Below are 26,212 nucleotides of genomic sequence, written 5' to 3'. Positions count from 1 at the left end.
AACAAATAACTTCTGAAAGTAAGAATGCTATTCAATTTATATTATCCGTCAAATTTTCTTTAAGTCCACCGGAGGACACCTATGTATAATTCTGTATTGTCAGCTTCACATGTTTTCCATATACACACGAGCGCACACATAAAATCAGAAATCACCAGACACATCCATAACAAATGAATTATTTAACGCAAGAAATTCCATAGCTGTTTCTTGATATATGGAAGCTTTCGGTCCTCAGAAGTTCCATTCCGCTCGTCACAAAAGCGCGTGCCAGGACAAAGACCTTCAAACACAAACGTACAGAGACTTGCTTCTAAAAACGCCTGAAGCCAAGTTCTCGGCTGGCACTTGTGGCATACTCTAGCCACAACCGAGGCAGCTGTCACCGGCCAATCACACACACCCCGGAGTGCCAGCGTGACACCTAAGCTGTTCACAAGCTAGTGAGCAGACGTGCAAATCCCCCAGCCCCTCCACGTAAGAAAAGACAAGTCCTAAATACCCACCCTGGAAAGCACAACGCCCGCGAGACCCGGAAAACCCCCTTTCAGAAGCGGCAGGTTGGAGATTTCAGCGCATTCCTCAGCAGTGGAAGAGGGTGCCTGTGGCATGCAGGGGAAAGGAGCCACGCCGTGCCATCACCGCGTCTCACCGCCTCGGCCCCTGCTCTGCCCCGCTCGGGACCGGGGCGAGGAGGGCGTGGGGACACGCAGGCGCCGCCAACTCCGCGGGCAGGGCCTCCTGCCCCGGCTCCCGGCCACCGCCTCCTCGGCGGCTCGCGGGCTGCAGCGCCCCTACCTTGGCTTTGCCAGCCTCCAGCTTCTTCTGCCTCTCCTCGTCCTCCATGGCCTCCGTGCGCCGGGCGGGGACCGGGGGGTAGCTGGCTGCGGGCAGAGAGGACAAGGCGCTTCAGAGCGAGGAGCGACGGCGGGCTCCGCGGCCCGGGCACGCAGCGGCCGGCGTCGCCCGGCTCCCAGCGGCGGCCTCTCGGCGCTCAGTGGCGAGCAGTCCTCGCCCGCGCGAGCCGCGCCGTCACCGCCGCCATCTTCGTCTCCACGTAAACACACGCGGGGCGGGGAGGGGCGCGGAGGTCCGTCTGCGCAGGCGCCGAGAGCCCCGGGCGCCGGCAGGTGCGCTCGCGGCCCCGCCTCTCTCGGACAGAGCTCGCGTGGACGTGGGACCCGCGGCTGAGCGCGGCCAGCGGCTCTCACGTCCACCACCCTCGCAGAGATTCGGTGCTTCCAGAACATGGCTGTTTCACGTTACAAAAAGAGCATGCCTAAGGGTGACAATGGTGAGCGCCCAAAAGCCCGGGGGGAAAGGATGGGGGGGGGGAAGAACCCCCCTTGACGCTAGTTTGCTCACCTACAGTCATGTAATTCTGCGGTGGACGGGAACTGCTAGGGCAGCCTGCATGACTTTAGTAGTCTGAAAATTCCTTCCTCTCCGCATCACGGTTCTCGCCCAATTTCGGGTTCGCCCACCTCCTGAGCTGCTGCTCCCAGACAGCTTCTCTGAGCTCTTTGTTCCCTGCAGCCACACGGGAACGAATCCTCCAAGACCCTCCTCTCCCGCCTCCTGAGCTGCCCTTTAGCAATGGTGCTTTCAGAGGAGCCTGAATTAGGAATCTAAGTTGGAGACAAAACACGTCTAACTCCCCAGCTTTAACGACCTTAAAACAGCTACCTTTTCTGTGACTTCACCTGGTGTGCTTGCACAGGTTTGTAGCTGCCTCTGCATATTAAAACGTCAGAACTCACGCCTGTTCTGTTCCTCCGTGTTTCCTTTTTGTCCTCTGCGGGCTGTTTTACTACTACTGTTGGATGGCATCCAGTCTTGCCCATCTTAAGTACTGAAATGACTAGCACACACAATTTGTGCCCAGTAAACTTGTTGAATATAGCCACGTTTACTATTTAAATATTAATTACTGTTTTTCCTTTTTTCCCCCCTCATCAGCTTTCTCACTCCTTTGTTCTCCCAGTCCTCCACCCCTCAAATCCACTCCTAGACAACTGCACATTTTAACGTCGCAGATCAGTCATTTCTTCTTTGATTTGGACTAAAAAAATTGGCAGGTGAAAACTAAAATAAGCAAAGAGTTTAATCATAAATGTACTGTTAAGTGCAAGTTGGTGTTAAAAATGAAAAAGGTGAGACTAGAGTCTTTATGTCTACCAGAGACCAGAAACCAAAGACTAGTTTCCAATCAGAAATCCTTAGATTTAAGAAAGGCTTTAAAAAAAAAAAAAAAAAAAGCTCTATATTGCAAACTTAACGGTGTCAACTTGAAACACTTAAGGATATATTGTCCTGTCATAGCAAGCTGAATTGGGAACTGGATGAAATTAGACATCCTAGGAACAAAAGCATTGAGACAATAAAAAAGTGATTTTTCTGTCACTCTTCAAGCTGAGCAGATCTAGGTCTAGAATGAAGTGTTCTAAGTAGTACCTGACTGGAATGAGTGATTAAGTCTGTAATTCTGATAGCCTGAGGAAAGGAAGTCAAAGATATCTGACAGACATTCCTTTTGCTAATGGACACTGCTTTCTTGGTGTTTATGCATGTTTCTGCAAACATATTTGTTTATTTACATGTAAGAGATGATTAATAAATGTTGAAAGTGAGATCTGTTGATTTTTTTTTTTTTTTTCTGAGGTAGAGTCTCACTGTAGCTCAGGCTGTCCTGGAACTCACTATGTAGTCTCAGGGTGGCCTCAAACTCATGGCAATCCTCCTACCTCTGCCTCCCGAGTGCTGGGATTAAAGGCATGTGCCACCACGCTTGGCTTGATCTGTTGATTTTTATTAGAAGGACAAGTATATGGAGTTAATGCACTGATCTTTATGGCACTTATTCATGTTATGTCATACTACTCATTCATTCACTCACTCAAGACATACCCTGAGAATATACTTCAGCACAGACTTGAAAAAGGGCTGGAGAAGATGGCTTAGTGGTTAAAGCATTTGCCTGCAAATCCAAAGGACCCTAGTTTGATTCCCCAGGACCTATGTAGGCCAGATGCACAAGGTAACACATGCATCTGGAGTTTATTTGCAGTGGCTGAAGGCCCTGGCACTCCCATTCTCTCTCTCTCTCTCTCCCCCACTTTCTCTCAAACAAATAAATAAAATATATATACGTATAGGCACATGCCTTTAATCCTAGCATTTGGAAGGCAGAGGTAGGAGGCTCACCATGAGTTCGAGGCCATCCTGAGAATACAGAGTGAATTCCAGGTCAGCCTGGACTAGAGTGAAACCCTACCTCAAAAAAAACAAAACAAAAAAAAAGACTTGAAAAAGATGAGGTTGAGCCGGGCATGGTGGTGCACGTCTTTTAATCCCAGGACTTTGGAGGCAGAGATAGGAGCATCGCAGTGAATTCAAGGCCTCCCTGAGACTACCAAGTGAATTCCAGGTCAGCCTGGGCTAGAGTGAGACCCTACCTCAAAAAAAAAAAAAAAGAAAGAAAGAAAGAAAGAAAGAAAGAAAGAAAGAAAGAAAGAAAGAAAGAAAGAAAGAAAAGGAAAGAAACAAAGAAAAAGAAAAAAAGGTGAGGTAGCTAGTCATGGAGGTAAATGAGGACATAGTCGATCAAAGGCGTTCAAGCTAGGGTGTGACTGATATGTCAAAGGGAGAGCAGGAAGCAAGGGTGGATAGAACAACATGACCAAGAAAGAGAACAGAGATGAAGGATAGCAGTACCAGGAGCCTGGATTCTATGGAATTCTGAAGGACATTGTAAAAACTTTGGCTTTTACTCTGAAAACAAAAGCCATTGGAAAATCTCAGCATATGATCTAATGTATGTTATTAAGATTGGATGTCATTGTATACAGGCATTAAGGAGCTGCTTTTGCTTTAAAAAAAATGGCTCCTCACTTGAACCCATGAAGTAACTAAAAGCAGGATGAATGGCTACATCACCACCTTCTTTTTACATTTCTCTCCTTCACTTTGGAACCTCCACTTACCTCTTCATGTCAATCACCCAAGGAGTGTCTCTCTAGAAACCAGTAATCCCTAAATTAGGGTTCCTCCTCAAAGCTGAAGGCACAGAATTATGAGTAATGAAGGCAACTTTTTATCAGCTTTGTAAAATTTCCTGTTCCAGGTCTCTAAAAAATAGCTAAAGTCTCATTCATTGTCCTAAAGGTGCAGTCATGTTGTATTTCACAAACAGTGGAGCCTCACAGGACAGACCACTCCCAGAGGAGATCAGTAATCCATGGTGATGGGGTGTTCCCTGAAGCAAGAACTTGAGAAAATGATCAATGAGACCAACTTTAACCAGGACTACTTAATTATGCATACCTCTTGTTCCCTTGACCCAATTCTTTCTCTATTTAAACCTAAAGCTCATGTTAATACCTTGGAAGATGAACTTGAGGTCACTGAACCCAGTTGCCTGTTCCTCTTCCCAATATACATTGATTACCTCTCCTTTTCACCATCATATGGTCATATTGAACCAAGTGGCCATGCTGAGTTCCTTGGGATTCCCAAAGCTGAGGCTTTTGCCCTACAAGTTCAGTTACAATTGCAATAATTCATATAAGAGAAAAATTACAGTTTGGATCATGGTAGTAGCAGAAGCTATAATATGGGATCATATTTTGAATATACTCTGAATATATAAGTAATAATGTCATGGGTGCTATAGATTGAAAGCAAAGTTTGAGACAAAAAGAACAGTAAAGGTTAACTCCATTTTTTAAATGTAAGAAACTGAAGTTGCCAATAACTAAGATGGAGAAAGACAAATTTACAAGAGGCTACAAATTTGATTTTGAAGATGATACCTTAAACATAGAAATTAGGCATTTAATAAGTGATGTCACCTTCAGATATTTGACTCTGCAGTTAAAAAGACAAATCTAGACTAGGGAAAACAAATTGAGAGTGGCCTGCATTCAGCATATAGATGGTATTTTGAGGTAAGAGATTGGATTAGCCAACCTACAGCCTCACTGTCCAATGCAACAGCCATTAGCCTGTATGAAATGTCAGGTTAAGTGTAATACAGTGAATTTCAAAGACAAAATAGAACAAAGTTACTTATAGTAAAACGTTATTGAAATGATTGTATGGCAAACTGAGTTAAATTATATGAAAAACAAACTTCATCAGTGTCATACTGCTTTTTTAAAATGTGATCACTAGAATTTCAAATTATCATTTAGGTGGCATGCATTTGTGGTTCACATTATTTTTCTATGGACTGTGCTGAGTAGAGGAATGAGTTTAGATAAGATTTCTCTTGTAGTCAGCTCCATGTTGCTGGGATGAACAACCAAAGAAGGCATAGTTTATAGGAGTGTGGTGGTTTGATTCAGATGTCCCTCATAAACAGGTGTTCTGAATGCTAGGTTCCCAGCTAACGGATATTTGGGAATTAATGCCTCCTGGAGGGACTGTATTGTTGGGGGCGAGCTTATGGGCTTTATAGCCAGTTTTCCCATGCCAGTGTTCAGCACACTCTCCTGTTGCTGTGGTCCACCTTATGTTGGCCAGGGGGTGATGTCCACCCTCTGCTCATGCCATCATTTTCCCCTGCCATCATGGAGCTTCCCCTCGAGACTGTAAGCCAAAATAAATCTCTTTTTCCCAGAAGCTGCTCTTTGTTGGGTGATTTCTACCAGCAATGTAAACTGGACTGCAACAATAAAGTGGTACCAGGAGTGGGGTTGCTGCTAGCCACCTGACTGTGTGCCTTTGGCCTTTTGGAGCTGATTTTCAAGAGGAATGTGTGAGGATTTGAAACCTTGGCCTAAGAGATACCGTACAGTGTTGTAAGTACAGCTTGGTAGACTATTCTGGTCTGAGCTGCAAGACCTGAATGCAGTAACAACTATGGACTGTGAGGTTTGGCTTATGAGGGTGAGAAAGAGCTTTGCTTGGACTGGGCTAGCAGTTTGTGTGAAAAGCTTGCTCTTATGCCCATGTCCTGAGAAGCTGTGCAGGGTTGCTTTGCGTAGAAATGAAGTGGTGCGAGCATAGGGATATGGCACATAAAGAAAAATCTTTGGGTGAACTGCTGCCTGTTCAGCTGCAACTGAGAGATTACAAACTTTGAGACTGGGCTAGCTGACCTGCGCCAGGACAACAGGAAGAATGTTGATTCTTTTGAAGGGGCCTGAGTGCTCAAGGAGTGTCCTGTTCTTCAAAGTCTGCTTTATTGCCCCCTGGATTAACAAATTGGCACCCTACCTGGTATCATGGAGTATAAGAAATGCTGGAATGAGGATCATTTAGTTTGCAGCACAGTCTTGTGTTTTGGAAATGGCCATGAGAAGTGTGAAGCAGGTTTGCTGGTTTCCTGCATAGAGACCCCATGGGGCCATGAGGATGAACCGTGGCTTGCAGTGGAGACCCAGTGGAGATGCCGGGACCATGAGATGGCTGCCAAGGAGCTGCCAGCCCCGATGAAGTTTCCCAGGACTGTGAGTAGCCTAGCTGGAGGGGTGGAATTGCAATGCCAGAGACTTGTTGCTGGTTGGAATTATTGGACTTGGAGATTTGTCACTGGCTAGAGTTGTTGGACTTGCAGCTACAGTTTGATTTTGCCCTGGTTATTTTAAATCTGGTATTGGTTGAATGTTTCTTTGCTATGCCCAATGCCATCTTTTGCAGTGTGAATATTTATTCTGTGCCATTATGTGTTTTCTGAGGTTATTTTTTGGTATTATGGCTCAGTTATTGAACTATGGGGATGTATGAACATCACTGGAATTGACAAAAACTATAGGGACTTTTAAAGTCAGACTGAATGCATTGTATTTTACATGATGTATGGATATCAGTTTATGGGGGCCAGGGACGGGATGTGGTGGTTTGATTCAGATGTCCCCCATAAACAAGTGTTCTGAATGCTAGGTTCCCAGCTGATGGATATTTGGGAATTAATGCCTCCTGGAGGGAGTGTATTGTTGGGGGCGGGCTTATGGGCTTTATAGCCAGTTTCCCCATGCCAGTGTTTGGCACACCCTCCTGTTGCTGTGGTCCACCTTATGTTGGCCAAGGGGTGATGTCCTCCCTCTGCTCATGCCATTGTTTTCCCCTGCCATCGTGGAGCTTCCCCTTGAGCCTGAAAGCCAAAATAAATCTCTTTTTCCCAGAAGCTTCTCTTGTTTGGGTGATTTCTACCAGCAATGCGAACCGGACTGCACCAGTAAATGGTGAAAGCAGCTGGATCCCTTCATAAATCCAAATAGACACCACCAAACAACCAGCACCACAAATAAGCACAAAACTTGTAGCAAAACAGGGACCCAGGCAGAGCTTAGATTGTTCTGCATACCTTTAGGCTGGAAATCAGATCCAACCCCAAACACACCTTAGGGCTAGACCCCAGGATCCACCCACAGTGACACCTTTTCCAGCTAAGCAGCTGGAAATCCAAGTAACAAGCTTTAATAAAACACCTGAGAGTATTTGGGAACATACATTCGAACTACTACAAGTTATAACAATGATTATTGGAATATTCTCTCTCTTAAAAGTGAGAGAAGTTAAGAGAATCAGCTAGTAAGACTTATAACAGTGGCTAGCTACATAAAAGAAACCAATATTTAAGTAAAAATCTGAAGGAGACAGGAGTGATGAACTGTGACAAATGCTGATAAGAGGTCAAGTAAAATGAAGACTGACAAAAGACCATTAGTTGCAAGACTGATAAGAAAGTTTAAAATGAAAGGCTCAGACTATACCATCTGAAGCTATGGATCAACCTCATCAAAAACCTTGAATAAGCAGACATTGTATGTCTTGCAACACAAAGTACAGTACACACCTTGATACTGTTCTTGCCTAAAAAAATGATCTGGGCTGCACATCATGGTATTTGCCAGTAATCCCAGCACTTAGGAGGCTGAGGCAGGAGTATTATTAGTTCCAGGTGAGTCTGGGATACACAGTAAGATTTTGCTTAAAAAAAAAAAAAAGAGTTGGCATACAGGTAAACCTCCAGACTAAAATAATAGTATATAGGAAATCCAGGTTAAGAGATAAGTTAAAGAATATCATAAGAGCACAATGATCTAAATCTAGAATGTGAGACATTCTATGACTTCCTGATTACTAAGTATGACTTATTCTGTAGCTGAGGGGACAATCTTAGAATTAAAAAGACAAAATATATATATATAATTAGCTGGGTGTGGTGGCACATGCCTTTAATCCCAGTACTTGGGAGGCAGAGGTAGGAGGATCACCATGAGTTTGAGGCCACTCTGAGACTGCATAGTGAAGTCCAGATCAGCCTGAGCTAGAGTGAAACCCTACCTCGAAAAACCAATAAATAAATAAATAAAAAGTTGTATAATTAAATGAGGTCCATAGACATAATTTAAATTTGTTCCTAACAAATGATGAAAACTATGTTTTTGAGACAAGTTATTTAAACATGGACTGTATATTAGATGATGCTAAGGATTAATAATTATTTTATTAAATGAATCAAACATGTGAAACAGAAATGTTCTTATCAGAGTAAAGAAAATAGGTCTGGAGAGATGGCTTAGTGGTTAAGGCACTTGCCTATAAAGCCTAAGGATCCGGATTCGATTCTCCAGGTCCCAAGTAAGCCAGATGCACAAGGTGGCACATGCATCTAGAATTCATTTGCAGTGGTTAGAGGCCCTATTGTGCCCATTCTCTCCCCCTCCTTCTCTCTTTCTCTCTCTCTGTCTCTAATATATAAATAAAATACAAATAAATCTTTTTAAAAGGAAAATTAAAAAAATAAAAAATAAAAAAATAAAGGTAGAATCCATAGAAAGGCATTCAATTTTGATTGTTAGAGGAGATCATCACAAAAAATTATCAGTCCTAATCCTTATGCACAAAATGACATTTTAAAACATGATATTAGATGTATGAGCATGTTTCAAATCAGTATTTGATTTGCACATATTGAAAGGATTATCATTACCTGAATAGTTCTCAAAAACCTAGCATAGTACTAATTTATATAAATGTATTTTCAAGGTATTGTACTACATGCATAAGTAATGATTACATAAAATTTGTTCTTGTGTCTAATATGTACAATTGATCAATTTTGCATTATTAAATAACAGGGAATGTAGTTTTGCATGTTAATGGAATTCAAACCTTAGTAAAATAACTAAGATAAACTTTTAAAAAAATTTTTTTGTTTATTTTTATATATTTATTTGAGAGCAACAGAGAGAAGGAGGCAGAGAGAGAGAGAGAGAGAGAGAGAATGGGTCCACCAGAGCTTCCAGCCACTGCAAACAAACTCCAGATGCATGTGCCCCCTTGTGCATCTGGCTAATGTGGGTCCTGGGGAATTGAGCCTCAAACTGGGATCCTTAGGCTTCACAGGCAAGTGCTTAACCACTAAGCCATCTCTCCAGCCCAAGAGATAAACTTTTTAAAAATAGCTCAACCAACAGCCGGGCGTGGTAGCACGTGCCTTTAATCCCAGCACTCGGGAGGCAGAGGTAGGAGGATCGCCAGAAGTTCAAGGCCACCCTGAGACTGCATAGTGAATTCTAGGTCAGCTTGGGCTAGATTGAAAAAAACCTCAACCAGATCAGATAAGAGAGATAATATCAGGGCTTGGAAAAAGAATATCAGGGTTGAAAACAAGATTGATAAATTATTGAATTCAATAGTGACAAAGAAAAAATAAATTATAGCCACATCATTCAAGAGTTCTGGGACATGGTTAAGTGAATATACTTGCAAATATTTTGTAGAAAAGAAGGAAGCAAAATACCTACTAAATGCCAAGAGTACACAACAAAGAAGGAATATTGAAACCTGTGAGAAAGAATTACCAAGTTATTTACAATGGTAATTCCATCAGAATAAAAAGAAACTTCTTAGCAGAAACAGTAAAAGCCAGAAGATCTTCGAATAATGTATTTCAAACATGAAAGAAAATGACTGCTAAAATGGCCACATAGAGCAAAGTCCTTTGAAAAAAATCAAAAGAGAAATAAGGGCCATCTAGGTAAGCAAAAAATGAAGGAATTCATGACCATTAGGCCAATATTATAGAATTTACTTAAAGGAATCTTACACACAGATGATAAAGAAAACAGATAATCATGGGCTGAAGAGATGGCTTAGTGGTTAAGGCACTTGCCTGCAAAGCCAAAGGGCCCAGGTTTAATTCTCCAGGACCCACATAAGCCAGATGCACAATGTGGTGCATGTGTCTGGAGCCCGTATGCAGTGGCTGGAGGCCCTAGTGCACCCATTCTCTCTCTCTCTATATGTCTCTGTCTCTCCTTCCCTCCCTCTCTCCCTTTCAAATAAATAAGTAAAAATAAAATATTAAAAAAAGAAAAACAGAAAGGAAGGGAGGAGGGTACTTAATAGGTTGATATTGTATATATGTAAATAGAATGATTGAGATGGGGAGGTAATATGATGGAGAATGGAATTTCAAAGAGGAAAGTGTCAGGGGGGAGGGAGGGAATTACCATGGGATTTTTTTTTTTATAATCATGGAAAATGTTAATAAAAATTAAAAAAAAAAAGAAAACAGACAATCATGAGAGATCAAGGCAAAACTAAATCTCACTTTAAAAGTAGAGGAATGAACGTGGGGCTAGAGAGATGGCTCAGAAGTCAAGCCCTTGCCTGCGAAGCCTGAAGACCTGGGTTTGTTTCCCCAGTTCCTATGTAAAGCTAGATGCACAGGATAGCACACACATCTGGAGTTTGTTTTCAGTGGTTGGAGGTCCTGGCATGCTCTTTCTCTCTGTCTCTCTTCTCTTTATCTCTTTCTGCTCACAAATAAATAAATAAAAATATTTTGAAATAAGTAAAAGTATAGAGGAACAAATGACAAGAACAAACATCACTATTAACTGAACAAATCATCAAAACTCAAAGATAAATGAAGAAAAAGACAAAAATGAAGAGTATGTGAAACACTCAGAAAACAACAATGTAATAGGAAATGTGCATACTTTCCAATAAAAACCCCAAATGTAAATGAACTAACCTTTTCCACTAAAAGGTCTATAAGTCCAGCACTAGGGAGACCTAGGCAGAAGGATTGCCACAAGTTTGAGGATAACCTGGGCTACAGAGTAGGACCTTGTCTTAAAAATCTAAAAATAAACTGGGCGTGGTGGCGCACGCCTTTAATCCCAGCACTCAGGAGGCAGAGGTAGGAGGATCACTGAGAGTTTGAGGCCACCCTGAGACTACATAGTTAATTCCAGGTCAGCATGGACCAGACTGAGACCCTACCCTGAAAAAAAAAAATCTTAAAAATACCTAGGCATGGTGGTACACACCTTTGATCCCAGCACTCTGGCAGGTGTAGGAGGATCATTGAGTTCAAGGCTAAAGAGCCTACCTCTAGAAAACAAAAGCAAAAACAAAAAAAAAAATTTTTAAATAAATAAATAGGGCTGGAGAGATGGCTTAGCGGTTAAGCGTTTGCCTGTGAAGCCTAAGGACCCCGGTTCAAGGCTCGGTTCCCCGGGTCCCACATTAGCCAGATGCACAAGGGGGCGCACGCATCTGGAGTTCGTTTGCAGAGGCTGGAAGCCCTGGCGCGCCCATTCTCTCTCTCTCCCTCTGTCTTTCTCTTTGTGTCTGTCACTCTCAAATAAATAAATAATTAATTAAAAATAAATAAATAAAACCTGCAATATTTTTGGTTAATTGAATTTTTAAAAAGATACAACTCTCTATGGTCTGTAATAAACTCATCTCACTAGCAAAGAAATAAACACAAGCTGGGCATTGTGGCTCATGCCTTTAATCCCAGCACTCAGGAGGCAAAGGTAGGAGGATGGCCATGAGTTCCAGGCCACCCTGAGGAATTCCAAGACAGCCTGAGCTAGAGAGAAACCCTACCTCAAAAAAAAGAAAAAAAAAAAAAAAGAAAGAAAGAAAGAAAGAAAGAAAGAATACTTATTTTTTTTTAGCAGCCCATGTAATATTTTTCCAAGATAGATCACATTTTAGGACATAAAGTGAATCTTAACAAGCCTTTAATCTCAGTACTTGGGAAGGTGAGGTAGGAAGATCACTGGAATTCTGAGGCTACCCTGAGACTATATAGTTAATTCTAGGTCAACCTAGGTTAGAGACCCTACCCCAAGAAACCAAAAGAAAAAAAAACAAGATCAAAATAATTTGTCATATATTGAATTATCAACATGAGGAACTACAAAAAAAACACATATTCACAGAAACTTAAAAATACCCCTTTAAGACCTATTTTTTAAATTATTATTATTATTATTATTATTATTACTATTATTATTATTAGCAAGATGTTTTGTATGGATACATCATGTGTTGGTACCCTCTTTTCCCTCGTCCCTGCCCCCATTCCATTGAGGATGCTCCTCAGTGGGGTTGCAGGACAATACCCTTTTTTCTGAGACTGGGCATTGTTATTTAGCCCAGACTGGCTTAAATACGAATACTTCTTCAGCCTCCTGAATGCTAGGAGTACAAGTGTGCACCACAACATCTGGCTGAATAATACACTTCTTTTGTTTTTATTTTTATTGTGTTTTGAGGTAGGGTCTTGCTGTAGCCCAGGCTGATCCGGAATTCACTATGTAATCTCAGGGTGGTCTTGAACTCATGGTCATCCTCCTACCCCTGCCTCCAAAGTATTGGGATTAGAGGTGTACACCAGCAGTAGTATATTTTGTTTTATTTTATTTATTTATTTGAGAGAGAGAGAATGGGTACACCAAGGCCTTCAGCCCCTGCAAATGAATTCCAGATGCATGTAACACCTTGTGCATCTGGCTTACATGGGTCCTGGAAATCAAACCTAGTTCCTTTGGCTTTGCAGGCAAGTGTCTTAATACACTTTTTAATGACCAATGGGTCATTGAATAATTCACATGAGTGAAAAATTCCTACATCAGATAAAAATGAACATATAATTTACCTGCATATGTAATATACTCCAAAGTAAGTTCTAAAAGAAAAGTTCAGGGCTGGATAGATGGCTTAGCGGTTAAGCGCTTGCCTGTGAAGCCTAAGGACCCCGGTTCGAGGCTCGGTTCCCCAGGTCCCACGTTAGCCAGATGCACAAGGGGGCGCATGCGTTTGGAGTTCGTTTGCAGAGGCTGGAAGCACTGGCACGCCCATTCTCTCTCTCTCTCCCTCTATCTGTCTTTCTCTCTGTGTCTGTCGCTCTCAAATAAATAAATAAATAAATAATTTTAAAAAAAAAGAAAAGTTCAAAGCTTTGAGTGCCTGTATCAATACAAAGCAGAAATCTCAAATAAACAACTAATGATGCATATGAAAGTCTTAGACAAATAAGGAAAAGCTAAATACAAGCTTAGTAGGTGGAACAAAATACTAGAGTTCAAAGCTTCAATTAATATAAGGGACTAAAGAACTTGAATGATGAGTGAAATACAAGGTTTGGGAAACAGTAACAATCACTAATGAGACAAATGAGGAAGAAGGTGGGCTAAAGTAACAGAGAAATTGTGGTTATAGGTGAAACTACATAGTAAATTCAAGGTTAGACTAGGCTAGAGTGAAATCCTACCTCAAAAAACTGAAAATAAAAAATAAAAAGATTTATTAGAAAATAATTTTTTTCTATAGTTTTAATGTGCTTATTGTTCAAGTAATATAGCTAAATATGAATTTTCTGCCTTTATAATGTAAAGTTAGGGCTGGAGAAATGTCTTAGTGGTTAAGGCACTTGCCTACGAAGCCTAAGGACACAGGATTGATTCCCCAACACCCACATAAGCCAGTTGCACAAAGTGGCCCATTTGTCTAGAGTTCATTTGCAGTGGCTGGAGGACCTGGGGTGCCCATTCATTCTCTCTCCCTCTTTCTATCTCTTTCTGCCCCCTCTCTTAGACAGACAGACAGACAGATAGATATAAAGTTAAAGAAATCAAACTACTATCCAACATTTATTTAGGAAACTGAACACAGAGATATTGAATGGGGAGAAAGCCTACAGGATCTCATAGCATCTATCTCTATAGCAACTTAGCAACTATTGAGGCTTCCCTACTAACAACGAATCAGAAAAGGGCATAAAAATGTTTCATCAAAAAGGATGAATGGAAGTTTTAGTCACTAAAGTATTCAGATATTCAGTTATCCAAAAGTTCCTTTTGTTTCTCCATCACAATAGCAATGTTAATAGATTATTAAGCATGCTTATAATTCCTCTGGTTAAATAGTTCCCAGAAAGACCTGATACTCAACAATATGGATTTTATATTCATACTTACCTTTCATTCACCTTTAAATTTTCAGTTAAAGAGATATTTAAAAATATTTTTATTTATTGAAAGAGGAAGAGAGAGAGAGAGAGAGAGAGAGAGAGAGAGAGAGAGAAACAAAGAAAGAGAATGGGTTCCAGGGTTTCTAGCCACTGTAAATGAAGTCCAGACACATGTGCCACCTTGTACATTTGGCTTTATGTGGTTCCTGGGGAATCAAACTCAGCTCCCTTGGCTTTGCAGGCAAGTGTCTTAACCACTAAGCAATCTCTCTAGACCACTTAAAGAGATTTAAAAAAATAAGGTAAGAAATAAATAAAAGAAAAGAAACATTGGGAGAGATGATATCATGTGAGTGTTAACAATTTCAAATTTTTTCTACCCATTCTCTCTTTTTTCTTTCTTTCTTTTTAAAAAATATTCTAGTTATTTATTTATTTAGTAAAGGGGGGAGGCAGATAGAATGGGTGCACCTGGCCCTCCAGCCACTGCAAACGAACTCCAAATGCGTGCACCACCTTGTGCATCTGGCCTACATGGGTCCTGGGGAATCGAACCTGGGTCCTTAGGCTTCACAGGAAAGTACCTTAAGCACTAAGCTATCCCCCCAGCCCTACTCATTCTCTTTTTAAAAATATATTTTTAATTTATTTGATAAGAGAGAGAGAGAATGGGCTGCTAGGCCTTCAGCCACTGCAAACAAGCTCCAGGTGCATGCGCCCCTATGTGCATCTGACTTATGTGGGTACTGGGGAATCAAACATGAGTCCTTAGGCTTCACAGGCAAATGTTTTAACTTCTAAGCCATTTTTCCAGCACTCCCATTCTCTTTTAAACTCACTCTAAGTACATTTTCATCCTTATCATGCCATAGAAACTGCTCTACCCAAATTCTCTGATGACTCCTATGGCTGCCTCTAAGGTTTCATCTTTCTTGATGTATAAATAGCACTGGACACAGATGACCACTCTCTCCTCTTTGAGACACTTTTTGCCAAAGCAGCTTGCAGAAAGCAGCAAGAAAATGAGTTGAGAAAGACAGCTGAACTCTGGAAAGGGGGAGTTAGCTATAACACCTCAAAACCTGCCCCAAGAACACACTTCCTCCTGCAAGGCTCCACCTTCCAAATTGCCACTAGCTGAGGACCTACCATTTAAAACATTTAAGTTTAGGGCTGGATATGGCTTAGTGGTTAAGGTGCTTGCCTGCAAGGCCAATTCCCCAGGAGCAAAGTAAGCCAGATGCACAACTTGGCACATGCATATGGAATTTGATTGCAGTGGCTGGAGGCTCTGGTGCACCTCTTTCTAATAAATAAATAAATAAATAAACAAACAAACAAACAGTAAATAAATAAAACATACAAGTTTGTGGGGGGACATCTGATTCAAACCATCCCACTCTTCCAAAGCAAGGATTTGTGCTCAACCCATTCCCAATGAGGCAACCCCAGCATCAAAAACCAAACCTGGCACACTAATAGCTCCATTCAGGGATGACAATAGGACTGTGCTTCTGAAATAGTGCCAACTGGAAGGTAAGAGATCTGTGTCATGAAAAAAAAAATGAGAGAGGGCTGGAGAGATGGCTTAACAGTTAAAGCACTTGCCTGGTAAGCCTGAGGACCCATGTTCAATTCTCCAGGTCCCAGGTAAGCCAGATGCACAAGATGACACAATTTCACAAGGTTGCACATGCCCACAAGGTGTCTAGAGTTTGATTACAGTGGCTTGTATAGGCCCTGGTGCACCAAATCTCTCTCTCCCACTCATAAGAAAGTGGGGCAGTCTGTTGGGGTTGCCTGAAAAAAAAAAAACAACTGAGGGAGAAAAAAAACTGAAGCAAGGCTGGAGAGATGTCTCAGCTGGAAAAGGCACTTGCTGGCAAAGCCTGATGGCCCAGGTTCAATGACCCACTGACCAGGTAAAGGCCTGATGCACAAATTGGTGCATGTGTATATTGTTTGTTTGTAGTGGCAGTAGGACTTGGCATACCTATTTTTTCTCTCTCTAATAAATAATTTTTAAATGGAGGAAAATGTGCTTTTCTTTAACTTTTTTTAAAAATTTTTATTTATTTATTTATTTGAGAGTGACAGACACAGAGAGAAAGACAGATAGAGGGAGAGAGAGGATGGGCGCGCCAGGGCTTCCAGCCTCTGCAAACGAACTCCAGACGCGTGCGCCCCCTTGTGCATCTGGCTAACGTGGGACCTGGGGAACTGAGCCTCAAACCGGGGTCCTTAGGCTTCACAGGCAAGCGCTTAACCACTAAGCCATCTCTCCAGCCCGAAAATGTGCTTTTCAACCTCCCTAGATTCAGCACCAACCAAACTTAATCATGATTAGAGTAAACTAAAGACACTTTCAGATTTGCTACATTTCAAAAATACTGTTTTCATGAACTTTTCTAAGGAAAGCCATTAAAATCATTAAAATATTGAAGAAAACAAAAAATAGGAAGATAGATTATAGCAGAGAGATGCAACACATAAGAGGTAAAATGAAAGTTAAAGAACAATAATAAAAGGAACTGTTAGTCTGTCATGCGGTCTGTCTAAAGTATATTCAGTCCAGATAGGGGCAGGAAGCAATGTGTTCATGAAAAAAAAAAAAATAGAGCTGGGCGCGGTGGCATATGCCTTTAATCCCATCACTGGGGAGGCAGAGGTAGGAGGATCGCTGTGAGTTCAAGGCCACCCTGAGACAATATAGTGAATTCCAGGTCAGCCTGGGCTAGAGTGAGACCCTACCTAAAAAAAGAGAACCAACTGCTCCGAATTACAGGACCTCCATAGTCCTATTGCGAGTTCATGAACAAATTGTAATAGACAAAAAGAAAATAATATTTATTTGTTTGTTTTGGTTTTTCGAGGTAGGGTCTCACTCTGGTCCAGGCTGACCTGGAATTAACTCTGTTATCTCAGGGTGGCCTCGAACTCACGGTGATCCTCCTACCTCTGCCTCCCGAGTGCTGGGATTAAAGGCGTGCGCCACCACGCCCGGCAAAAAGAAAATAATATTATGTCTTTACACATTAACAATACTTTCATAGTCCCATTAAAAATGAATAGTTACTTGACCGACAATTGTAAGTTTGTATACAAAAGAATATTCAGAAGTGATGTATAGGATACCCAAAATTTTCACAGTAAGAAGTAGATTTTTATTTTATTTTATTTTATTTTATTTATTTATTTATTTATTTTTGGTTTTTCAAGGTAGGATCTCAGTCTGGCTCAGGCTGACCTGGAATTCACTATGTAGTCTCAGGGTGGCCTCGAACTCTCAGCGATCCTTCTACCTCTGCCTCCCGAGTGCTGGGATTAAAGGTGTGCCCCACCACGCCCGGCAAGAAGTAGATTTTTAAGTATCTAAAATAGGATAAAAATACCAGTGAAAACATAATTGTTGGAATTATGAATTAATGGCTAAAGAAAGAAATAAAAGGGTTGAAAGAAATTTCTCCTGGAGACCATTTATGAGAGATATAGCAGGATAGGACACTCAGAATTCCCTTGCTTCCTTATGCTGTGTGTCATTATAAGCTTTGGTGTATTATTTGACTTCATAACTTATATAAACACAATCTTGATAAGCATTTAAATGTAAAAACTTCATCTAAAATCAAGAAATGGTATTGTGTAACTGTCAGGCAGAGTTATTGAGGTAAAAAAGGAACTAAACAAAGATGGTAAAAGACTAGTTACCTATGAAACACTGGACTTCAGGCTTTTAATGAAATAAGCATGATTATTCTTAAATATTTATTTATTTGAAAGAGAAAGAGGCAGATAGAGAAAGAGAGAGAGAGGGAGAGAGAGAATGGGCATGCTAGGGCCTCCAGTCACTGCAAGCAAACTCCAGATACATGTGCTACCATGTACATCTGGCTTACAAGGGTACTGGGGAATCAAACCTGGGTCCTTTGGCTTTACAGGCAAGTGCCTTAAGTGCTAAGCCATCTCTCCAGCCCAAGCATGATCTTGTAATAATAAAAATAAAGAGCTAATACCAAACCACAGTGTTGTTTGATATGCCAGATATCTGTGAAAATGAGATAGGTCTAAGAAATAATAATAAATCAGCTGGCTCTCATTATGGCCATTTTGACAAAATATGTGCATATGGACATGTTTTTGCTTTAACATTATAATGTAATAATTGTCATTCAAAAACTCAAGCTAGTATCTTAATACCAAGGAAAGGTGTCTGTTGGTTTAGTAGGAGTTATCTAAATACTGAAATCCAAATTCATAATTATCTACCTGAATAGAAATGACCTTCTTGGAAGAATTAATCCTTTGGGGATTATCTCTAATCTTATTGTGGGAACAGATTTTCTTTAATACTCATAGAGTCATTTGAGTTGTGATACAAAAATAGCTAAGCAACAGCAATGGCAGCTAAGTGTATGTTGAGAACTGTGTGTGTTACAGCAGCCACCAACTCACTTATGGGTTACCTTGAATATACCTATGGGAAAAGAATATTAGCTTTTAATTTTAAAGACCATTAGATAAACATTGCTTTTAAAAATATATGTTATTTATTTATGAGAGAGAGAGAGAGAATGGGCACATCAGGGCCACCAGCCACTGAAAATGAACTCCAGATGCATGCACCCCCTTGTGTAGCTGGCTTACGTGGGTCCTGGAGAGTCAAACTGTGATCCTTTGGCTTTGCAGGCAAACGACTTAACCACTAAGCCATCTCTCCAGCCCTAGACAAACATTTCTTAATTCACTTCTGTAAAATTTCCTTTTGAAAAATTATATAAACTATTTTAATACATACTGAAATGTCACACATATGTAAAGGATAAAGTACAATGCCATATGGCGGGGGGGGGGTCAATCAAAATTCAAGATATTCTGAATAAGATATATGAAAATCTACTTTCTTAAATAATGGCACATCCAGAAGCCATAGATTGTTACTAGAAAATTTTCAGTACCTGGATGGGATACCTTCCAGTGAGTTGTTAGCCAGGAAGGTCCCTGTTGCCTCCAAAACATTACAGGCTATTATTGCCCAGGCCCTTGGTTCCACATGAGAAAGAGATGGTAAGACCCTATTGCTGAAGACTTCACATGTCTGAGCAGCAAAGTCACTGAGAAGTCAAGTTGGTGCTGAGCAGAAAACCTTCTCCCTATAGCCCAGCCAACTGAAAGCTGGAAAAAGCTGCACTGTATGCAGTCTTATGGGAGACAGAAGTCATCAGCAGTGAAAACAAAATGGACACTGGAAACCTCAAGTTTGGCCAGATAGGCCAAATGACTAAATTAGTGCAATAATGGCATGTCTGCTCTGGGGGAAACCAACTGCTCTCTAATTGGACTGAAGGCCCACTCTATGGGAGGGAATATGTGCCTGGCACTGAAAACTTAATCAAAAGCCTATGGCAGGAGAGGTCATGAGTCTTAGGGGTATAAAGCCCGCTCTTGTCTGGATAAATGCATGTATTACTCTTACCTGAAAGCACTACACTTAATGTTCATACTCTTATATTAATGCTACTCTCACTTCTGGTTATAGAAGCTTCTCTTTTCAGATGGTGATGACTACTGGGATGACCAAAGACAACATAGTACTGAGAAGAAGGGATGGAGGAGTATCAGGGACTGAAACATCTCACACCATCTATGGCCCAGACTCCATTACAGAAGAGGTGGTAGAAACAACTAAGAGCCAAAGGAAGGGTACCACTCCATACAATGTAACTGTCCAGACAGAAATTGGCCTCACTTTCCATGACCTTCCAGTGCCTAGCAATACTCACACAAGAACCTCACAGTAGGAGAAAAAATAATGATATCAAATTAAAAAAGAGACTAATGGAGAGAAGGAGGGGATATGACAGAGAGCAGAGTTATGAAGGAGAAAGTGGGGAAGGGGGGGGAATACCATGATTTGTTGTCTGTAAGTACAGAAGTTGTCAATGAAAAAATATATATTAAAAAAATACAGTGCCATAATGAATACAAGTGAATCTGCCACCCAATTTAAGAATGGGAGCATGGGGCCTGAGGGATGGCTTAGTGGCTAAGGAATTCACCTGCAAAGCCAAAGGACCCAGGTTCAATTCCCCAGGACTCCCATTAGCCAGTTGTACAAGGTGGCACATGTGTCTGGAGTTTGTTTGCAGTGGCTGGAGGCCCTGGTGCACCCATTCTCTCTCTCTCCCTCTTTCTCTCTATCAAATAAATAAATAAATTTTTTTTAAAAAAGAATGGGAGCATGATCAGTGCTTTTGTAAGTTCTTGAATGTTCCTTTCCATGCACCATCCACATGAACAAAATGGCATTCTCTCTAACTGACATCAGTATTACCTGCTGTGATAGTTTGAATGTATGTCCCACAATAGACTCAGATGTTTTATTAAAGGTCGTAATTTGGATTTCCAGCTGTCTGGCAGGAGGAGTTGTCACTGTGGGCAGATCCCAAGGTCCAGTCATAAAATGTTGTTGGGGTGGATCTGAATTCCAGCCTAAATTATGCAGAATAAGTTCTGCCTGAGTCCCAGTTGTTGTGCTGTTCGTATGTGCATACTTTGGGTGGTGCTGGTAGTGGCAGCTTCTTTCTTTGCAAGGATTCATGACAGGGGGCCAGCTTCTTCTGCCATTATGGACTTCCCCTGCATCTGTAAGCCTGAAATAAATACCATTCCTCCTATACAATGTGTCTGGTTTGGAGGTTCATCCAAGCAGTGTGGAGCTCACCAGGACACCTGCTATGATTTAAACTAATATCCTCTGGTTCTATTCACTGGCGATGAATATATATGAAACATCTTTACTTTCACTTACAAATAAATGAGTAAACATTTGGACTCAAGAGATCTAATTGCAACTCCAGCTCTGCCACAGTCTTATCAACTTTATAACTAGACATGTTGCTAACTCTTCTGATGTATAATTTCTCATTTATAAAGGACCCTAATTTTAATTTCCATGGTTACTAAAATTCTGAAGTGAGCTGAAGTAGACCATAATTATCTATATTTTATTTTATTTACTTATTAGAGACAGAGAGAGGGAGAGTGAGAATGGACACACAGGACCTCTAGCCACTGCAAATGAACTCCCAATGCATGTGCCACCATATGCATCTGTCTTATGTGGGACCTGGACCACTAAGCCATCTCTTCTGCCCTGTATTTTATTTTTTTTAATATTTTATTTTTATTTATTTACTTTGTATATATAGAGAGAGAGAGTGAGAAAATGAATATGGGCCTGCCAGGGTCTCTAGCCACTGCAAACAAACTCTAGATACATGTGCCACAATGTGCATCTGGCTTACATGGGTTTTGAGGAATTGAATCTGGGTCCTTAGGCTTTGCAGGCAAGTATCTTAACTGCTAAGCCATCCCTCAAGCCCCATAATTATCTATATTCTATAGCAAATTATTAATTGTGATCTTAGAATCTTTTTGTAAAGTGGAGGAAAGATAACTGGATATCTGGTTAATGTGTTCCTTTGCTAATGCTAGCTTCAAAAATAATTTTAAGCATATTCTGGAAAAGAAATATTTTACCCTACTTTTTGTTTCTGGAAATCACAAAACTTTGTAAATGCTACACAAATGCTCTAGCATTAAGCCATCCTCCCAACCCATGCACGAAAGATTTTTGATTGATTGCAAAAATATTGGTTGCCATAGTAACTAAGTGTCCTATTCATTAATTTGATCCAATCACCTATAAAAGACTAATAAAGAAAATCATAGAAATTGCACACAAGAAATTTCTTTAGGATATTAATTTAGTGTATATCTATGTTTAGCTGAGATAGCATCATGGATATACATAAAGAGAATAATGACTTGGGAAACATTTCAGTTTAGTCTTTTACAACTATTTTTCTACCTTTAGACTCAACCATTACAATAAAGCAGTCCATAAAGTTGCTAGTCTATCACCATGGCAGCAGCTTCTAGGAACATTCATGATGTACTATTTACACAGTCCAGAGACTAACTTGTACATTTGTACAAGGATATCGTTTACCAGAAGAGATGCAAACTTCATTCTTTTTATTCTTCAATCCAACATAATGTTGATTCTTAAGAGAGAAGATCTTTGTGTAGGATTCCAGAACAACTTACAGATGGCTAACATGAAGTAGCCATGGATATGAGGTTAATGTTAAAAAGCATGAGAATCAAGAACTTACCGTTTAAGCTGAAAACTACTTAGTGCCTGCAAATGATACTGATGTGAGGAATGGTGATATTGTCAGTGATCATGATCACACTATTGTGAGCAAATCAGGAAAAGAGTAATTAACCCTTCTGCATCTGGGGGAAAAGTACATAATATTAGGGCTAAATAAGGTGCTTAATCATTGTAGTGCATTTCTTACCAATTCTCAAAAAAATGTCTTATTTCAATTTCATGTGATGTATATCATATGTTGTTAAGATTTTTGATTCATTAATGTGGAAAACTATAGCACAGGATTAAGTTAGGTAAATAGGACTACTATGAAAAAGAATTTTTGTCACATATTTCTCTGTCAGCTGATGTTAGGGCTAAAATTGTAGTGTAGCTGGGTGAAACAGGAAGAATTCCTTCAAATGACAGCTCATTGCATGATGTAATAAGATGTGTTTTACTAATTTGACCAGTTAATAGTTGTTTGATCAAATTGACAAAATTTCTTTCTTTATTGTTTTAAAATATTTATTTATTTGCAAGCAGAGAAAAGTAGAAGAGAGGTAGACAGAGAGAATGGGTATGCCAGGGCCTCTAAATGGATTCAAGATGCATGTATTACCTTGTGAATCTGGCTCTATGTGGGTCCTGGGGAATCAAACTTGGGTCCTTAGGCATTGCAGGAAAGCACTCAACCACTGAGCCATCTCTCCAGCCCCATTAAAGTATTTTTTATTATTAATTTGCAAAGAGAGAGAGTGAGTGTGTGTGCCAGGGCCTCTTGCTACCTGAAAATATACCAGCCACATGCACCACTTTGTGAATCTGGATTTATGTGGGTACTGGGGAATTCAACTTGGGCCATTAGGCTTTGCAAGCAAGCACATTTAATCAATGAGCTATCCCTCTAGCCCTGGTGTTTTTTAAAACACCGAATTTAAATATGAAGAACAAAGAACATGTATTGAAAATTGAGAGAGAGAGAGAGGAGTCACATGTAAAGGCAGTCCCATCAGAATAACAGCTGATTCTTCAATAGAAACTCTAAAAGCCAGAGGGGCTTAAAATGATGCATGTCAAGACCACAGATGTCGATATAATATATTATACCTAGCAAAACTATCTGTGTCTGTCCTGCTTTCTTTCCTTTTTACACCTATTTCCTCTTTATGAAATACAAATTCAGTAGGCCATGACAGTTCCCCACTGTTCTCACATTGTGTGTGTGTGTGTGTGTGTGTGTGTGTGTGTGTGTGTGTGTGTATGTGCACACACACTTGCACACATGTGTACAGTGCTTATGCATGTGAATATGTATGTATGTGTAAGCATACCTGTGTGTTCATGTATGTGTGGAGGCCAGAAGTTGGTGTCAGGTGTCTTCCTCAATTGCTTTCCAGTATACAAAGAATACTTTGAGACAGAGGTTCTTACTGACCCTAGAACTCACCACTTTGGTTAGACTAGCTGGTCAGTGATCCTCAAGGATTCCATGTCTCTGCTGGAATTATACGCACACAACACTATGCTTGGCATTTTACAAGGGTGATAAGGGATCTGAACTCAGGCCCTCATGCTAACATGGCAAGCATTTTACCCACTGAACTATCCCCCCAGTTCTTCATTTGTCTTTTTTCCCCCCTCATTTATATATAGTCTTTCTTTTTCCTTTTTCCTCTTCCAGAAAACATGGCTGCAGGGTACCTTTACTCAATTTCCTAAGAGATGAGGTACTTTACCCCTCTCTTTTAGTTAACCTTTAACTAAAACTCCCACATCTACTTCACCCTTTTTCCTCTATAGTTTTCCTTTTAATATTATGGGCATAGAAGGAGGAAAAGTCCATTTTAAAGGACAGAAATTATTTTCAATAAAATATCAAAGAAAAATTACCCAAATTTAGGAAAGAGATGTCCATCTAGGTACAAAATGTATTTATAATACCAGATAGGGCCAAAAGAGAAGCTCCCCACATATTATAGTTAAAAACAAAAAAATAGGGGCTGGAGACATGTTTTGGTGATTAAGGTGCTTGCCTTCAAATCCTAAGGAGTCTGGTTTGACTCCCCAGGACCTACGTAAGCCAGACACACAAGGAGGCATATGTGTCTGAAGTTGTTTTGAAGTGACCGAAGTGTGCTCATTCTTTCTCTCTCTACTTGCCCCCCCCCCCAAGAAAACAAACAAAACCAACAATATAAAGAACCAAGAAAATGTATTGAAAGCTGAAAGAGAGAAACTCAGAGTCACATATAAAGGTAGGCCCATCAGAATAACTACTGACATCTCAATGGAAAATAAAAATCAGGAGAGCTTGAAATGATGCATTTCACGTTTTGAAAGGCCACAATTGCTAGCCTAAATTACTAGATACTCAGGAAAATTATCTGTCATAATTCAAAAAGAAAGAAAAACTTTCTATTATACAAGCAGATAAAGGAATTTATTTCCACTAATCCAGCTCTTCAGAGGATACAGGGAGCAATACTTTGGACTGAAGAGAAGGATAAACAAATTCAAGAGGCTACAGTGAAAAATGCTAGGAAAGTCCAAATGTAGACTAAGAAAAAGTACTATAAAATCACCAGCATTATAAGATATAATATACATAAATTATAACTGAATATTAATGATCTCAATTCAACAATTAAAAGACACAGAGTAGCAGATTATATTAAAAACTGGATCCATCTTTTTGCTGTCTCCAAGAAATTGATCTAAACATCAAAGACAGACACTACCTAAGAGTGAAAAAATGGAAAAACATATTACAAACTAATGTAACTAAGAAAAAGCAGACATTTACTTTTTTTCAATATTTAACAAAATATCCTTCAAACAAAAACTACACAGAAGAGATAAGGAAACTCACTTCAAATCTATTAGGGGAAAAATCCATCTAAAGGACATTACAATTCTAAATATATATAGACACTGAACACAGGAACACCTAATTTCTTAAGATAAATGTAGTAAACATGAAGTCACAGATTAGCCCTCAACACAGTAATAGTACATAGGTAATTTCAATAGACTCAGAAAGCAAATAGAGGGACAATGAAGCCTACTGTCATGCTACCCTAAACATGCCTGATATTGTTTGATCTTGGAAACCAGGCAGGGTCAGGCCTGGTTAGGACCTTGATGTGAGAAACAATGGAACTAAATTACATAATATTATAAACAGACTTAAAAGACATCTACTGAAATTCCATCCAAACACTATGGAATACATACAATCTTCTCAGCAGTCTATAGGACTTACTCTTAAGTAGTTTACATATTAGGACACAAAGCAAGTCTCAACAAATACAGAAAAATTAACCTCTCATTTTATACATGATAATAAAGGAATAAAGCTAGAAGTCAACAAGAGAAACTACAGGACATAAACAAACTCATAGAGATTAAGCAATATAAGCAACATACTATTGAATAAAGAATAGGTCACTGAAAAAATTAAAAGAAAATGAAAGAATTCCTTAGAATTAAATGAAAATGACAACATTGCATCCCATACCAACACCTATGTGATATGATAGTCCTAAGAGGGAAGTTTATAGCTCTAATTGCCTACACTATAAAATCAGAGGAATCTCAAATGAATAACTTAATGATGCACCTGAAGGCCATTGAAAAACATGAACAAACCCAAAATGTAGTATATGGAGAAAAATAAGATCAGGGTAGAAATCAATGAAATGGAAGTTAAAAAAACAAACAAACAAACACAGAACTGATGAAATAAGCTGGTTCCTTGAAAAAATAAAAGTGATTGAGAAACCCTTAACTCAATGAACCAAAAGAAAGAGTGAAAAGACCCA

General features: G+C 40.0%; 1 protein-coding gene and 1 long non-coding RNA gene across 11 annotated transcripts in view; one reads left to right on the top strand and one right to left on the bottom strand.

Moving 5' to 3' along the window:
• Akap9 (A-kinase anchoring protein 9) overlaps positions 1-26,212 on the bottom strand; it is a 236,001-nt gene that overhangs the window by 182,661 nt on the left and 27,128 nt on the right. For 7 of the 10 annotated variants that reach the window (XM_045159915.1, XM_045159924.1, XM_045159914.1 and 4 more), the window contains exon 1: positions 507-612. In XM_045159915.1, coding sequence (XP_045015850.1) covers positions 507-611 — 105 coding nt within the window. In that variant the 5' untranslated portion in view covers position 612. Of the gene's footprint in view, positions 1-506; positions 613-798; positions 885-1,365; positions 1,492-26,212 lie in introns of those variants that run through there. The other 3 variants (XM_045159916.1, XM_045159918.1, XM_045159922.1) reach the window with 3 other exon arrangements.
• On the top strand, positions 1,162-1,759 carry LOC123463936. The gene is made up of 2 exons (XR_006639281.1): positions 1,162-1,294; positions 1,537-1,759. It is a non-coding gene; the product is annotated as an uncharacterized LOC123463936 (long non-coding RNA).

The sequence above is a fragment of the Jaculus jaculus genome, chromosome 10 (genome assembly GCF_020740685.1).
Source record: "Jaculus jaculus isolate mJacJac1 chromosome 10, mJacJac1.mat.Y.cur, whole genome shotgun sequence".
Classification (NCBI taxonomy): Eukaryota; Metazoa; Chordata; class Mammalia; order Rodentia; family Dipodidae; genus Jaculus; species Jaculus jaculus.
The sequence above is the reverse complement of the archived record's forward strand: the minus strand, read 5'-3'. Positions and strand labels throughout refer to the sequence as shown.